The 14,470-nt window shown below is 61.1% G+C and overlaps 2 protein-coding genes across 5 annotated transcripts; both read left to right on the top strand.

Moving 5' to 3' along the window:
- Positions 1 to 848: 848 nt before the first annotated feature.
- Positions 849 to 7,363, top strand: KAT2A (lysine acetyltransferase 2A). 2 transcript variants are annotated; one of them, XM_088179708.1, is made up of 18 exons: positions 849 to 1,104; positions 1,724 to 1,847; positions 1,929 to 2,074; positions 2,443 to 2,532; positions 2,680 to 2,861; positions 3,110 to 3,301; positions 3,391 to 3,497; positions 3,642 to 3,749; positions 3,836 to 3,972; positions 4,106 to 4,314; positions 4,385 to 4,511; positions 4,768 to 4,878; positions 4,968 to 5,111; positions 5,353 to 5,467; positions 5,560 to 5,596; positions 5,730 to 5,793; positions 5,975 to 6,080; positions 6,291 to 7,363. In XM_088179708.1, exons 1-18 carry the CDS (start codon positions 877 to 879, stop codon positions 6,482 to 6,484), a joined length of 2,421 nt encoding a protein of 806 aa, XP_088035834.1. In that variant the 5' UTR covers positions 849 to 876; the 3' UTR covers positions 6,485 to 7,363. The 2 variants fall into 2 exon arrangements, with proteins under 2 accessions (XP_088035834.1, XP_014740886.1); XM_014885400.2 differs by having other exon boundaries at positions 855 to 1,104; positions 5,996 to 6,080.
- DHX58 (DExH-box helicase 58) lies at positions 7,350 to 12,033 on the top strand. 3 transcript variants are annotated; one of them, XM_014885399.2, is made up of 12 exons: positions 7,789 to 8,009; positions 8,086 to 8,287; positions 8,385 to 8,575; positions 8,785 to 8,904; positions 9,104 to 9,230; positions 9,304 to 9,486; positions 9,569 to 9,825; positions 9,940 to 10,089; positions 10,326 to 10,487; positions 10,765 to 10,955; positions 11,144 to 11,240; positions 11,492 to 12,033. In XM_014885399.2, the coding sequence occupies exons 1-12, from the start codon at positions 7,842 to 7,844 to the stop codon at positions 11,669 to 11,671; spliced, it is 2,028 nt and encodes a 675-aa protein (XP_014740885.2). In that variant the 5' UTR covers positions 7,789 to 7,841; the 3' UTR covers positions 11,672 to 12,033. The 3 variants fall into 3 exon arrangements, with proteins under 3 accessions (XP_088035832.1, XP_088035833.1, XP_014740885.2); XM_088179706.1 differs by having other exon boundaries at positions 7,350 to 8,287; XM_088179707.1 differs by lacking the exons at positions 11,144 to 11,240; positions 11,492 to 12,033 and having other exon boundaries at positions 7,351 to 8,287; positions 10,739 to 10,936.
- The last annotated feature ends 2,437 nt before the right edge of the window (positions 12,034 to 14,470 follow it).

Genomic DNA, 14,470 nt, shown 5'->3' with positions numbered 1-14,470 from the left:
GTCTTGCTCAGCACTTTGCTTTGCAATGCTCTTGCCCGTGCCCACTCAGCGCGATGGCCGGGTGGGGAACGGGGCTGTGCTTGCACCGGGCGCGTCCCTGGCACCTGCGCTGGCAGAGCTCCGCCCTGGCAGAGGAGGTTGGGCGAGGGGCTCCAGGCCATGTGTAGCACTGAGAATCCCCGGGAGGTCCTGAGCATCCCCCTGAGTAGCCTTCGGACAATTGACTCCCATCTTTGGGATGGTGCTGGAACATTCCCGTGCGGTGCCCCCCCGCCAGTGCTGGCCCGTTCCAGGCGCTGCCCGCAGCTCCGCGAACCAGCCCGACTCTAAGCCGCGCCCCCACGGTGAGAGTGGGCGCGGCCTCTCAGCAAAGGCCGTGCGGGCGGAGCCGGTTCTTTGGTACCGGTCAGGAGGCGCGGCCACGCTCCACGCCGGGCGCTTAGCCGCACCCCGTGCCGGCTGCGGGAAGACGGAGGGCGGCTCGCACACCGCATTTGGAGAAGAGGGCGTGGCCATGCTCCATATTTGCGGGAGTCCGCGGAATGCGGAGCGCGTCGTGCGCCGCCGGACCGGGAGCGGTACCGGTTACCAGAGGGGTGGGAGGGTTTCTCCTGACACCGACGGCGCGGCATCGCCCCGTGAAGGGCTGTCGCGGTGGGGCGTCATGACTGGATCTCGATCCTTTCTGGACGGTTCACGCCACCCGCAGTCGCGAGTGGGACCTCTGCTCGCGTTCGGGACAGCGGGTGACGTGAACCGGCCCCGGGAGCGTCGTCCCGGGAGCGACGGCCCCACCTCCCCCGCCGCAGCGAACTACAGATCCCGGCATTCCCGGCGCGCAGGCGCAGTGAGTGCGGGGCGCACGCCGGGCCCGGCATGGCGGAGCCGGAGGCCGCGCAGCCCGGGCGGCCCCCGCCGGGCCCGGGGACGGGAACGGCGGGGGCGGCGGGGGCGAGCGGCGGAACGGCTGGAGGAGCGGGATCCAGCGACCCGGCACGGCCCGGGCTGAGCCAGCAGCAGCGGGCGAGCCAGCGCAAGGCGCAGGTGCGGGGGTTCCCCCGCGGAAAGAAGCTGGAGAAGCTGGGGGTCTTCTCGGCTTGCAAGGTGGGGGACAGCGGGACAGGGAGGGCAGGAGGTGGGGTTGAAGGCTGTGCATGAATGGGAGGTGCAAGGACGAGCATGGGTGGCGGTGCAGGAGGGGGTGCAGGGGATACGGGAGTGGGGGTTCAATGCTATGCATGGGTGGGGGATGAAGGACGAGGGTGCTGACCTGAGTGGGGGGTGCAGGAGGGAGTTGCAAGGACGTTTTTGGGTGTAGGAGGGGAATTTAGAGGCTGCAGGAGGGTGAGTGCAAGGAATACATGGACAAAGGATGCGGGATTGGGTGGTGGGCTGTACATGGGATGCAGGACTGGGGTGCTGGGATATACATGGGGTACAGGACTAGAGTGCTGGGCTGTGTGCAGGCAGGGAGTGCAGGAAGAGAGTGATGAGTTAACCAAGGAAGGTGCAGGGATGTCATTGGGCAGGGGCTGCAGAGCCCTGGGGCTGCATGAGGGAGAGTTGGAATGGTGGATGATGTAGGGTGGGGGCTGAGAAAAGATTAATTTGGTGAAAAGGGGTAGGTGGGAGCCGGGGAAATCCCTTGGCCACAGAAGGCTGCAGCCTCAGCGTGTGGCAGCACGTGGGCCACTGCAACGACCACTCCTGTCCCTTGTCCCAGGCCAACGACGCCTGCAAGTGCAATGGCTGGAAGAACCCCAACCCCCCCACAGCCCCTCGAATGGACCTGCAGCAGCCAGTGACCAACCTGAGCGAGCCGTGCCGGAGCTGTGGCCATGCGCTGGGTAACTCCTGTGGGACCTCCTGGGCAGGGCGAGTGGTGCTGATCCCGCAGTCTCACTGTGGCTTTGTCTCACATGGCACAGCGGACCACGTGTCCCACCTGGAGAATGTCTCAGAGGAAGAGATCAACCGTCTGCTGGGCATGGTGGTGGATGTGGAGAACCTCTTCATGTCAGTGCACAAGGAGGAGGACACAGACACCAAGCAGGTGTATTTCTACCTGTTCAAGGTGCGTCTGGGGCTGTGCATGTCTCACTGCCCCACTCATGTGGGGACTTGTGCCGAGTCTCTGTCATTGTGGGGGAATGGGGGCTGCTGTCCCACTGTTCATGCTCTGTTGGAACTGGCACTGAAGACCATCCCACAGCCCAGAGACCTGGAACACTGACCCTCTTCTGGAGTGACTGCTCTCCTGGCCTTGAATTCCTTAGTGGAACAGTTTCTAGGGGATGAATGGGTGTGCTCCAGGGGCAACACTGGTGCCTTCCTGGCTGTAGAAATTGGAGCAGCCCCATGGCAGCATTTACCCACCTCCACCATTCCTGGAGCATCCAGTTTCTGGGACTGTGTTGACTGTGTCTGATGGTGTCTTTGTAGCTGCTTCGGAAGTGCATCCTGCAGATGAGCCAGCCTGTGGTCGAGGGGTCCCTGGGGAGCCCCCCCTTTGAGAAACCAAACATTGAGCAGGTGAGGCTGCTGTCAGGCTCGTGCACTGCCCTGATGACTTGTCCTGTGTTTTGCTGTTCTTGCACGGTCCCCTCACTCTCCGGGATGCAGCATGGAGGAACCCAGAGCAGTCCCTGTCACCCTCCCACTGTCCTGTCCTCTCCCCAGGGAGTCCTGAATTTTGTGCAGTACAAGTTCAGCCACTTACCACCCAAGGAGCGCCAGACCATGTATGAGCTCTCCAAGATGTTCCTGCTGTGCCTCAACTACTGGAAGCTGGAGACACCGTCCCAGTTCCGTCAGCGCTCCCAGAATGATGATGTGGCCACCTACAAGGTCAACTACACCAGGTAAGGGCAGGGGGCCACTGAGCCAGCCGCCTTGGGGTCTAACTGCCAGGACTCCCCAGCTCTCCCACACTGTCAGTCCACTAGGAGAGCAGGCACCCAGCGGGGCCAGTGCTTCTAAATGTCAGCCATACCCTTCATCCACCCGCTCTTCTTGCCCCTGCTCCTAGCAGCATTGTCCCAGGAGGGATGTGGTTTCTCTGGGGTCTCTGGTTCCAGCTCTGTCACCAGAGCCCTTTCCTGTTCCACAGGTGGCTGTGCTACTGCCATGTGCCACAGAGCTGTGACAGCCTGCCCCGCTATGAGACCACCCATGTCTTCGGGCGCAGCCTCCTCAAGTCCATCTTCACGGTGACCCGCCGGCAGCTGCTGGAGAAGTTCCGGGTGGAGAAGGACAAGCTGGTACCAGAGAAGCGGACACTGATCCTCACCCACTTCCCCAAGTAGGTGCCCAGTGTGGAGATGGCTGCTGGAGCACTGAGGAGACTCCTCCTTTGGGACGCTTGCATGCTGATGTGCCACTCCCTTCCAGGTTCCTCTCCATGCTGGAGGAGGAGATCTATGGTGAGAACTCTCCAATCTGGGAGGCTGATTTCACAGTGCCAGCTGCAGAGGGTGCCCAGCTGGTGTCTCGCCCAGGTATTTCAGGAAGCAGCTCCCCCTGTTTGGAGGCTGTGGGATAAAGGGTCAAGGTGTGGCTGAGCAGTTGCAGTGGCTGTGACTGGCTGCCATGGTGTGATGAGGCATTTTCCAGCAGTCATGGGCACCATGGGTCTGTTGCAGCTGCAGTCAGCACCGTTGCTGTGCCCACCACTCCTCTCTTCAGTAAGAAGCTCAGCAGCAGCAGCTCGGCTGCCAGCCTGGATGCCAGCACCCCAGAGCCCCTGCCAGGTAAGGACACATGAGCCCACGCAATAAAGCTGGAACTGTCCATGGTCCCTCCCAGCACTGGATGTGCCGCTCTGCTCCCATCCCAGGAGAGAAGCGGAAGCTACCTGAGAGCCTGACTCTGGAGGATGCCAAGCGGATCCGTGTCATGGGAGACATCCCCATGGAGCTAGTGAATGAGGTTATGCTGACCATCACGGACCCTGCTGCCATGCTGGGCCCTGAGGTACGGGCTGCGGATGCTGGGGTGGCTCTGGTCCTCTCCAGTCCCCACAGAGCTGCTTTCCCAGTGTGCCAGGGTGGAGTGGGGCTCCCCCCACGGAGAGTGTGCAGGGCCAGTGACCCCCCCATGCCCCCAGACCAGCCTGCTGTCGGCCAACGCGGCACGGGATGAGACGGCGCGGCTGGAGGAGCGCCGCGGCATCATCGAGTTCCACGTTATCGGCAACTCGCTCTCACAGAAATCCAACAAGAAGATCCTGATGTGGCTGGTGGGGCTGCAGAATGTCTTCTCGCACCAGCTGCCCCGCATGCCCAAGGAGTACATCACTCGCCTCGTCTTTGACCCGTGCGTGGCTGGGGAGTGCGGGGGGGCTGGTGTGGGGGACTCCCCTCACCCTCGGCCGTGCTGCCCACAGGAAGCACAAGACCCTGGCGCTGATCAAGGATGGACGAGTGATTGGGGGCATCTGTTTCCGCATGTTCCCCACCCAAGGCTTCACGGAGATTGTCTTCTGCGCTGTCACCTCCAATGAGCAAGTGAAGGTGAGAGCAGGGGGAAGGGAGATGGCCACACACATGTGCCCCCCAAAGCCCGGGGGCAGGATGGTCTCTCTGTAGGTGGTGTAGGGCTTCCCCAGCCCCTTGGGCAGCCAGACCTGCTCAGCAGGTCTCAGCCAGCCCCAAGCAGTGGTAGTTGCTCCAGAACATCTTCCAGCTGCCATTTCCATGGGTAGGAGGGAGTTGTTTATCCCAGTTGGGGCTGCCTGGGGGAGTCTCTATCTCATGGTACTTCCCCAAGGGCTATGGGACGCACCTGATGAACCACCTGAAGGAGTACCACATCAAGCATAACATCCTCTACTTCCTCACCTATGCAGATGAGTACGCCATTGGCTACTTCAAAAAGCAGGTGGGCTCTTTTCCCTGGGAGCTGCCCCCAGCTCTGCTGCACACCTGCCCCCTCCCACCTACCCCCTCCCACCTGCCCCTCTTTCCTAGGGCTTTTCCAAGGATATCAAGGTCCCCAAGAGCCGCTACCTGGGATACATCAAGGACTATGAAGGGGCAACCCTGATGGAGTGTGAGCTGAACCCTCGCATTCCCTACACTGAGCTTTCACACATCATCAAGAAGCAGAAAGAGGTACGGCCCAGGGGTGGGCAGGAGGGTAGGTGAGCACTGCCAGCCACCCCCTGAAGGCAGGGGAGAGATGTGGGGCTGTGCTGGCTCTGAGAGCAGCCTTGCAGGGCGGCAAGGGGACATTGACACTGGCTGGGGTTGTCTCTGGCCCTGCACGGTGAGTTTGTGGGGTCCCACATCACAGTGTGGCTCCCTGGAGCATCCTGCAGCCCCACTCATCTGCTCCCTTCCCCATTCCCTGCAGATCATCAAGAAGCTGATTGAGAGGAAGCAGGCGCAGATCCGCAAAGTCTACCCAGGCCTGACGTGCTTCAAGGAGGGTGTGCGGCAGATCCCCATCGAGAGCGTCCCTGGCATCCGTGAGTGCTGGCAGGGGTTCAGGCAGGAGGGTTCTGTCCTCCCTCCCCATGGCTGCAGCACAGACATGGTGATACTGACACTTCTTTTCCAGGAGAAACAGGATGGAAACCACTGGGGAAGGAGAAGGGGTGAGTGCTGCATGGGGGTGGGGTAGACCTGCAGCAGAAGGACTGGGGTCTCAGCTTGGGCTGTGCCTCTGTCTTGACATTTTCCTGGCCCTGGAATGCAGAGAGGCTGATGGGCACTGGCTTTGTCCTGCAGGAAGGAGCTGAAGGACCCGGACCAGCTCTACAACATGCTGAAGAACCTCCTGGCCCAGATCAAGGTGTGGGCAGGAAGGGGCCTTACTCCAGGGTGCCTGTCTGCCTGACAGCCCTCAGAGCTGCCTCCCTTGGGATGGGTTGTACAGGGCTTTGCCCCTGGGGACTGCTGGGGTGACCCAGGTGTGGGGGGAGCAGGACCCGTGGGTACTGGAGCAAACAAGGGTCGTGTGTTCATTGCTCCAGCTGCTCCCCACTTCTCCCCAGACCCACCCCAGTGCGTGGCCCTTCATGGAGCCGGTGAAGAAGTCAGAGGCACCTGACTACTATGAAATCATCCGCTTCCCCATTGGTAGGTGTCCAGCCCCCCAGGACAGGATTGCACAAGAGGGGGCTGAGGACTCCACATTAATTGTGCTGGGGACTCATGTTTGGGGTGGTGGGAGCCTCGGGATAGCCCAGGGTGAGAGAGGGATGAGTTGGGACCCATGGTTGGTGTCCAGCTCAGCGGCTGCAGGGGTGCAGAGGCCTGGGGAGGGGTCTGACCCTTCCCCACCCACAGACCTGAAGACCATGACGGAGCGGCTGAAGAACCGATACTACGTCACCAAGAAGTTGTTCATCGCCGACCTGCAGCGCATCATCACCAACTGCCGCGAGTACAACCCGCCCGACAGCGACTACTGCAAGTGTGCCAACACCCTCGAGAAGTTCTTCTACTTCAAGCTCAAGGAGGGGGGGCTCATCGACAAGTAGCGAGGGCTGGCCTAGACCTGCTGTGGCCACCGGCCCTCTCATGGGAGGGACAGGGCTCCTGTGGGATCCAGCCCCACTCTCTCTGTTGGTAGGAGCTGCTGGAGGGATTGGTGCTGCTGAGCAGCCTGGGGAGCTGGGCTTTCCTTCTTGGGGAGCCACAGGGGCTGGGGGGCTGGTGCTTTTATCCCTGAGGTGCTCTGGCTGCCTCTCCTAGGGAATGGGGGTGAGGCTGGAGCAGCCTCATCAGGATCTGCCCAGGGCAGGAACAGCACTGAGCTCCTGCCTCTGCCTGGGGAGGGGGAGCCCCCTGACCCCTGTGCATCCCCCCTACCTGGGATTGTGCCTTCTGCCCTGACTCCCTGTGACAGGGCAGGGGCACACAAGTGCTTTGGTTTCTGCTCCGTCCACATACAGGCAGCCCCTACCCCTCACACTGAATGTACAGCAGGGTCAGCCCTGCGCTGCCCGCAGCGGTGCTGCTCCTGGGCCAGGGTCCTGCTGGGCAGGGGGCTCTGCCCTGCACATCCAGCTTCTGCTGCCTCTGTCAGCTCTTCCCTCCCCCCGGGGCAGGTCTGCCTTCCATGCCTGTACATCCTGCCTGCCCCTGCTGCCAGCTGGGGGCTGGGAGGCTGCCAGCCCCAGTCCTGCCCCTCTGAGTGCCAGGGAGGGTGGCTGCCCGGTGCTGTGCTGGCCTCTGCTCCCTGCTCTACCCTGGCTGGCAGCCGCCTCTGCTCATCTCCTTGCTCCCCCCACCTTGAGCATCCCCACCCCTTTCTCTGCCCTCCACTCCCCCATTCCACTTACTGGTGTTTTCGTTGGTTTGGTTTGTTTGTTTTGTTTTGTTTTGTTTGTTTTTTTTTAAATAAATGTCCTTGTGCAGCCCCATCTCCATCCTTGGGGCTCACCCCAGTGTCGTAGGCAGGGGAACAACCTGGGATGTTCTGGGGGGTGTTGGGGAGGGGAACAGGAACAGCTCGGGATGGGGAGAGTGTGAAGATCCCCGTGGATGGGCTGGGGTGCACTGGGCAGAATTGGGGTGCAGGGGTTGGTTGAGGTGCACAGTGCTGTGCTGGGGTCCCGGACAGTCGGGGCGCAGGGGCCGTCTGAGTGCGGAGGGGTTTTGGCTCCAATTCCCAGCCGGGGTTCCCGAGGGATCCCCGGGTGGGCGGCTCGGCTCGGCTCGGCTCGGTTCGGCTCGGCTCGGCTCGGCTCGGCTCGGCTCGGCTCGGCTCGGCTCGGCTCGGCTCAGTTGGCTTGCTGGGCCCTCCCCATGCCCCGCCCTATGGGACCGGCCCGACGCGCCGCCTTCAGTTTCGATTCCCGGCTGCTGCAACTGCGGAACCGGGAGCGGCGGAGAATGGAGCTCCGGGGGTACCAGCGGGAGGCGGCAGCCCCGGCCCTGCGCGGCCGCAACAGCATCGTTTGGCTGCCCACGGGCGCCGGGAAGACCCGCGTGGCCGTCCACGTCTGCCGGAGGCACCTGGAGAGCCGGCGGGGCGGCAAGGTGGCCGTGCTTGTCAACAAGGTGCTGCCCTGCCCCAGGACCGCAGGAGCCACGGTGGTGGTCCTGGCCGGTGCTGAGTGTGGTCCTGTGGGCACAGGTGCACCTGGTGGACCAGCACACCGAGAAGGAGTTCTGCCAACTGCAGGACACCTTCAAGGTGACGTCCATCAGTGGGGACACCAGCCACAAAACTTTCTTTGCCAACCTGGTGAAGAAGAACGACATTGTCATCTGCACAGCCCAGATTCTGCAGAACGCGCTGGTCAGCACGGAGGAGGACATGCACGTGGAGCTGACAGGTGGGTACTAGACTACATATTCTGCCGGCCCCACAGCTGTGGCTGAGCCCCCAGCTAAGCAACCATCTCACCCTGCTCACCGCCCTGCCCGGAGCAGATTTCTCACTGCTGGTGATAGACGAGTGCCACCACACGCACAAGGACGCCGTCTACAACAAGATCATGCTGAGATACCTTCAGCACAAGCTCAATGGGGAGCAGCACCTGCCACAGGTCCTGGGGCTGACGGCATCCCCTGGCACTGGGAGGGCTACATCCTTTGAGGAGGCCGTAGAGCACATCCTGCAGGTGCGTCCTGTGGCCCAGTCCTGCGTCAGCAGAGCTTCCCCTGGGGTTCAGCAGGGTGTCCCTTGGGATGGGGGTTGATGCCCAGGTGTGTGGGTGCTCGGTAGCCCAGAGGAGTCATCCCCAAACTCACCAGGTTGCCAGCGAACACCACGTGCTGTACTGTCCTGGGCAGCTGGGCTCAGGGTGGAAGCAGGCTTTTTGCCTCTCAGATCTGTGCCAACCTGGACACCGAGAAGATCACATCGATGCAGGACGAGGTGCATCGCCATCTGCAGAGCCATGTCCCCCAACCCAAGAAGCAGTATGACCTGTGCCAGGAGAGAGTGCAGGTGAGGGAGGGCTGCTCGGAGCCATGGTGGAAGATGAGACCCCCAAGCCTTGCTGGGTGGGGGGCTGTGTTCCTTCACCTGTTTCAGTCATGCCAATCAATTGACCCAGGGCTTTGGTGCTGGGGGATCCTGCAACTGTCTGGGTCCCGCCATGCAAATAGCCACAATTCCTGGATCCTGAGCCCCTCCCTGCTCCCAGGACCCCTTTGGTGAGCAACTGAAGAAGGTGATGGTGCAGATCCAGCAGTTCATGGAGAAGCCAGATCTCCCGCGGGACTTCGGCACGCAGATTTACGAGCAGCGCATTGTGGAGTTGGAGAAGAGAGGTGGGGGTGCAGCGTGTGGGTGTGGCAGGACTGAGCCGCGGGGACAGGCTGTGACTCTGGTGTCCCCACCCAGCTGCAGAGATGTTTTGTCGCAAGACGCGGGTGTGTGCCGTGCACCTGCGCAAGTACAACGACGCTTTGCTGATCAGTGACACCGTGCGGATGGTCGACGCCTTCCAGTGTCTCCAGCAGTTCTACAGCACTGAGAGGGATGATACTGACCCCACCGAACAGTTCCTCACCGCCACGTTTGAGGGTAACAGAGGGGCCTGGAGGAGGGTGATTCTGGCTGTATTTTGGGTTAGGGAGTGTCCCTGACACCCTGCTCACCTGTGCAGAGAACAGGGCGAGCCTGCAGGCACTTGCTGGGGACCACCGCTATGAGAACCCCAGGCTGGGCAAGCTGGAGGAGATCCTGCGTGAGCACTTTCAGTCCCTGGGCACTTCTCGTGGCATCGTCTTCACCAAGACAAGGCAGAGTGCCTACAGCCTGCTCAGCTGGCTGCAGACCACAGCCACGCTCCGTGGGAAGCACATCAGGGCCGCCGTCCTCACTGGTGCTGGCTACAGCAACCAGACCAGGCACATGACACAGGTGACTGGAGGGTGGGCAGGAACTGAGCCCACCCCACTCTGCACATTTTGGGGGTGCTGCCCAGGTCTCAGAGACCTGTACAGCTGCTGAAGCATCACCCTCCTGTCTACCCAGAATGAGCAGCAGAATGTGATCAAGCAGTTCCGTGAGGGAGCCCTCAACCTTCTCTTCTCCACCAGTGTGGCCGAGGAGGGCCTGGACATCCCCGAGTGCAACATCGTGGTCCGCTATGGGCTGATGACCAATGAGATCTCCATGATGCAGGTGCTGCCCAGGCTCCTTCTGGCCCTGCCAGGATCCCCCAAAGCTGCGGGGGTGGGACATGGGGGCTCTTGCATTCCCTGCAGGCAGCTCCTTGGGGGTGAGCCCAGCCTCTGGCAGAACATCGCCTTGGCAAGGGGCGGGAGAGGGTGGAGGTGGCTCCATCCTCACAGGGTAGCACAGAAGGGCTGGCTGTGTCCCTCCTCTACTGACTGCAACATTTGGACCTTGCTCTGCAGGCTCGGGGCCGTGCCCGTGCTGAGAACAGTGTCTACTCGGTCCTTGCCAAAGCCAACAGCAAAGAGGTGACCCGAGAGCTGCTCAATGAGGACCTGGTAGACCTCATGAAGAGGGCGATTCAGGCAGTTCAGGCCATGCCTGAGCAGGAGTACCGCCAGAAGGTGGGTACTGGGTGCTGCCGTGGGCACTGGCAGGGCCAGGCAGCTCTTGCCCCCCGCTCTGCATCCTGCATTTGGCTGCCTGCTCTGTCTCAGGGAAGCACTGGATTCTGGGATGGGGTCGTGTGAGGGGCATGGGGCAGCGTGTGCCCATCCTGCCCTGCCTGCCCTGCTCTGTGGCTTGTGCTCCTGGGGTGATGCATTGCTCGGTAGCCATCGATCTTGCTATGTCTGCTATCTGTCCTTGCCTGCAGTCCTGTGCTGACCCCTGTCCCCCCAGATCCGGGAGCTGCAGAAGGTGGCCGTAGCCAGCTGGCTGATGAAGGAGGCCAAGATCAGCGAGCGGCGGCAGCTGCACGACCCGCACGCTGTTCGCCTGTACTGCGTCAACTGCAACACGGCCGTGTGCCGCGGCAGCGACATCCGCACCGTGGAGGGCATGCACCACATCAACATCAACCCCGAATTTGGGTAGGAGGCTCTCATGGGCAGGGGTGGGCAGGCAGATGGGCAAGGGTAGCACCAGCCTGCTTCCAGCTCTTTCTTAGGGACCTTAGTACAGGGAGATTGCAGGAACTTTGACTACGGGAGCACCTGTGCTGCCCTGTTTGTGTCCCCTGGATCACCATCCTTACTGCCTGGCGGCCCCTTCCTTCCAGGTCGTATTACAGAGTTTCTTCTGGGAAAATGCAGTTCCAGCGGACTTTCAAGGACTGGGAGCCTGGCTGCCGTATCTCCTGCAAAGCCTGCAAGCAGGTGAGCACCACACTTCCTCCATGTCTGCAGCCCAGCCAGAGCTGGAAGGACAGGAAGGGCTGTGCCTTGTGCCCCAGCTCATAGCTGCACATGCCTGTGTCATGGGTGTGCTGCGGGGCATGCACACAGGCTGTCTCCAAAGGAGGGACATGCCTTGGGAGCAAGGAGCTGCCCCATCCCTGTGTGTGTGGCCCTGCAGCCTGGCGATGCTGTGTGTGCATTGGGTAACTGTCCCCTCCCTGCCCACACAGGACTGGGGGCTGGAGATGCTGTACCAGCAGGTGAAGCTGCCTATCCTCTGCATCAAAAACTTTGTGGTGGAGACACCAGCAGAGAAGAGGAGGTACAAGAAGTGGAGTTCTGTGACATTCCCCATCAAGGCGTTTGACTACGTGGAGTACTGCTCTGACACCTACAGCCTGTCCTTCTAGCACAGGCTCTGTTCAGAAGAGAACTATTCACAGGACACTTTCAAGGTGCTACATAAAAAGGGGAGGCTTTCTCGACCCTTGGACAGAGAGCCATGGCTCACTCCTCTCTTCCTCGCTTGTCTGAGCTCCAGCAGCACGTCCCTAGCTGGAGCCCATGGCTGCTGCACCCACATAGAAAGGATGAGATGCTGGCATCAAAAACCACCCAAACCCTTCCTTGCTCCCTATGCTGCTGCCTTCTCCTCCGCAACCCTGCCAGGAGAACCATCCGTTTCTGTGGGTCCAGGACAAAGCCCAGTGCTTCTCTACTCCAGTTTATGAGTTTGATGTGTCTCCATTAAAAACTGACATGCTAGAATGAAGTGGTAGGGTGGCGGCATCACTCGTGGCAAAAGCTGGCTGGGCACAGGAGGCTTAGAGGGTGGACATTGCCCCGGAGCCAGAATCCATTGTACCCTGTGCCAGCAGAACAGGGGTCTTTCAGGGGACAGTGGAATCTGTGAGCCTGCCCAGGCCCTACCCCATCTCACCTTCCCGAGACGCAGAACGAGCCTAAAGCCCTCTGGGGCAGCCCCAGGGATCCCTGCGGGGTTCCAGGTGTCCCCTCGGTCTCACCTGGGAGCGCCCTGGGAAGCCTTTCTGCGTCCGAGCTGCGGGACAGCCGCGGGGCTTGCGGCAGGACTCGGCACCGGGCTCGGGCGCAGGACCGGGCCGGGTTTGGGGAGCGGGATTCGGTACCGGGAGAGCAGCCCAGACCGTGCTGCCCCGCCGGCGGCCGCTAGAGGGAGCCCCGGGCCGGGCCGGGGGATGCCCGGGAGCCGGGAAAAATTCTGGGGGGACCGGGGGATGCCCGGGGAACCGGGGGATGCTCGGGGAACCGGGAAACGATTCGGGGGGGGGCGGGGGATGCCCGGGGAACCGGGGGATGTTCAGGGAACCGGGATATGATTCGGCGGGACCAGGGAATGATCCGGCGAGCACAGGGGGCTGCAGCGCTCGCACCTGCCGCTCCACGCGTGTCCCTTTCCCGCGGGATCCTGCCACACGAGTTGGTGCTGGCCCGGGGACCCCCCGCGCCAGTAAGCAGCGTGGATGCTCGGCAGGTCATGGGTGACTCCATGGGTGGCAGGGAGCTGCAGAAGGTCAAGGACATGTGCAGGGGCCCAGAGTCCTGCTCCTGCCTGACTTTGGTACCAGAGGTTCCCGCAGTGTCAGGCACATTTTTAGGTAGAGATGGCCCCGGGGAAACCAAACTCCTGTTCGTCAGAAACTGGGTAATGAGGCCGTTTGAGTTATTTGTAGCTCCTTGTGGGCTGGGATGGCCTCTCCTCCCACTCCCTAGGCAGGATCCCTCCCGCAGAGACCCCAGGCCGTTTCGTTCAGCTCAAATTGCCCTGATTTGTGCCTGGAGAATTCACGTTGTGAGTTAGCCCAGTGCGTGCCCACAGCACTGGGTGGTGCAACCTCTTACCCTGGTAGATCTGTCTGTCTGCTTGGGTGCCCCAAACCAGAATTTCTGTAACAAAACTTGCTCCTTTTTGATGGGGTGCAGCTGACTTCATGGGGTATGGGGCCAGGACAGCACTGTGAGTCTCAGTGGGTTTTGCAAGTGGGTCTGTATCCAGCCTCTGCTGGTTCTTCCCTCTGCGTCCCTGCTTTAACGTCAAGCTGCATCTGATTTCTCCTTCCCAGGGGCTCGGTCACCTTGGGGCTGGCGGCAGGGAGCAGCCGAGCTGCAGTGATCGGTGCTGCGACCTTGGTCGGTGTCCTTCAGGCCTGGCATCCTTCTGAGCCAGCATCCTTCTGAGCCAGCATCCTTCAGGACTGGCATCCTTCAGTGCTGGCCTCCTGTGGCCAAATCCCCAGGCTGGAAGAAGTCTGTGGCTCGAAGCACCTTTGCTTATCTCAGCTCCCCAAAGCACTTATGTTCTGGCCATCACAACTTGCTGCCTGTAAGCAGAGATGGGCACCATTAGCCCCGCAGCAAACAGCTGCTGCAGCAAGTTCTGCTGGCAGAAACACCGTGAAGAGGTTTGCCCCTGGCCCACAGGCTGCCAGCATGGGCACAGCCCCAGGAGTGCCTGTGGCCTCCTGCCCCAGCACCCCCCGTGCCCCTGGGTGCGCTCACAGAGTCAGGGCAATGCAGCAATTTATTTTTCACAGCTCATTTCATTTGTCATCAGTGCGTCGGAAAGCACGGATTCCTCTCTCAAAGCACCAGCTGGAAAACCTCCGTCTCCTCCACCTGGCAGCGCCTCAGGTCAGCCCTTTCCCCAGGCTGGTGTTTAGTGGGACTTAGCGCTCAGCCTGTTCGACTTATCGGGAAGGAGCCTGAGATGTGACTTGATTACAGCATGCAAGTGTCTTCCTGGGGAGAAAACTGCTGGGTATTAAAGGGCTCTTTAACTTGGCAGAGAGAGGAATAATGAGAACTGGGGCTGAAAGATAAAGTCAGGCAAATTGAAATTTGAAATCCAGGGCAGGTCTGCAGCAAGGAGGGCACAGAGCAGCTGAAGCAGGACCCCAGGAGCCTTTATCAAAGACATGCCTGGGGCTGAGGGTCCTGCCCTGCGGGTGGCTCCATCCTGCTTCGTGTTTCTGGCTCAGACAGCAGCAGGATGAGCAGCAAGAGTCTGGTCGCATCCTGGGTGAGGGGGATGGGAACTAAATTTTGCTTCCCAGGCACATCTGAAAATCTGGCTATTGCACAGTATCTCTTCCAGAGCCCGGGAGCACATCAGACCCCGAGGTGACCTTTTCCGGGACAGCTGGAGTTTCCCTCTGTACCAGGGGAAATTC

Source organism: Sturnus vulgaris, chromosome 27 (assembly GCF_052056855.1).
Source record: "Sturnus vulgaris isolate bStuVul1 chromosome 27, bStuVul1.hap1, whole genome shotgun sequence".
NCBI classification, from domain to species: domain Eukaryota; kingdom Metazoa; phylum Chordata; class Aves; order Passeriformes; family Sturnidae; genus Sturnus; species Sturnus vulgaris.
Note: the sequence above shows the minus strand (reverse complement) of the source record. Positions and strands in the feature narration are given on the sequence as shown.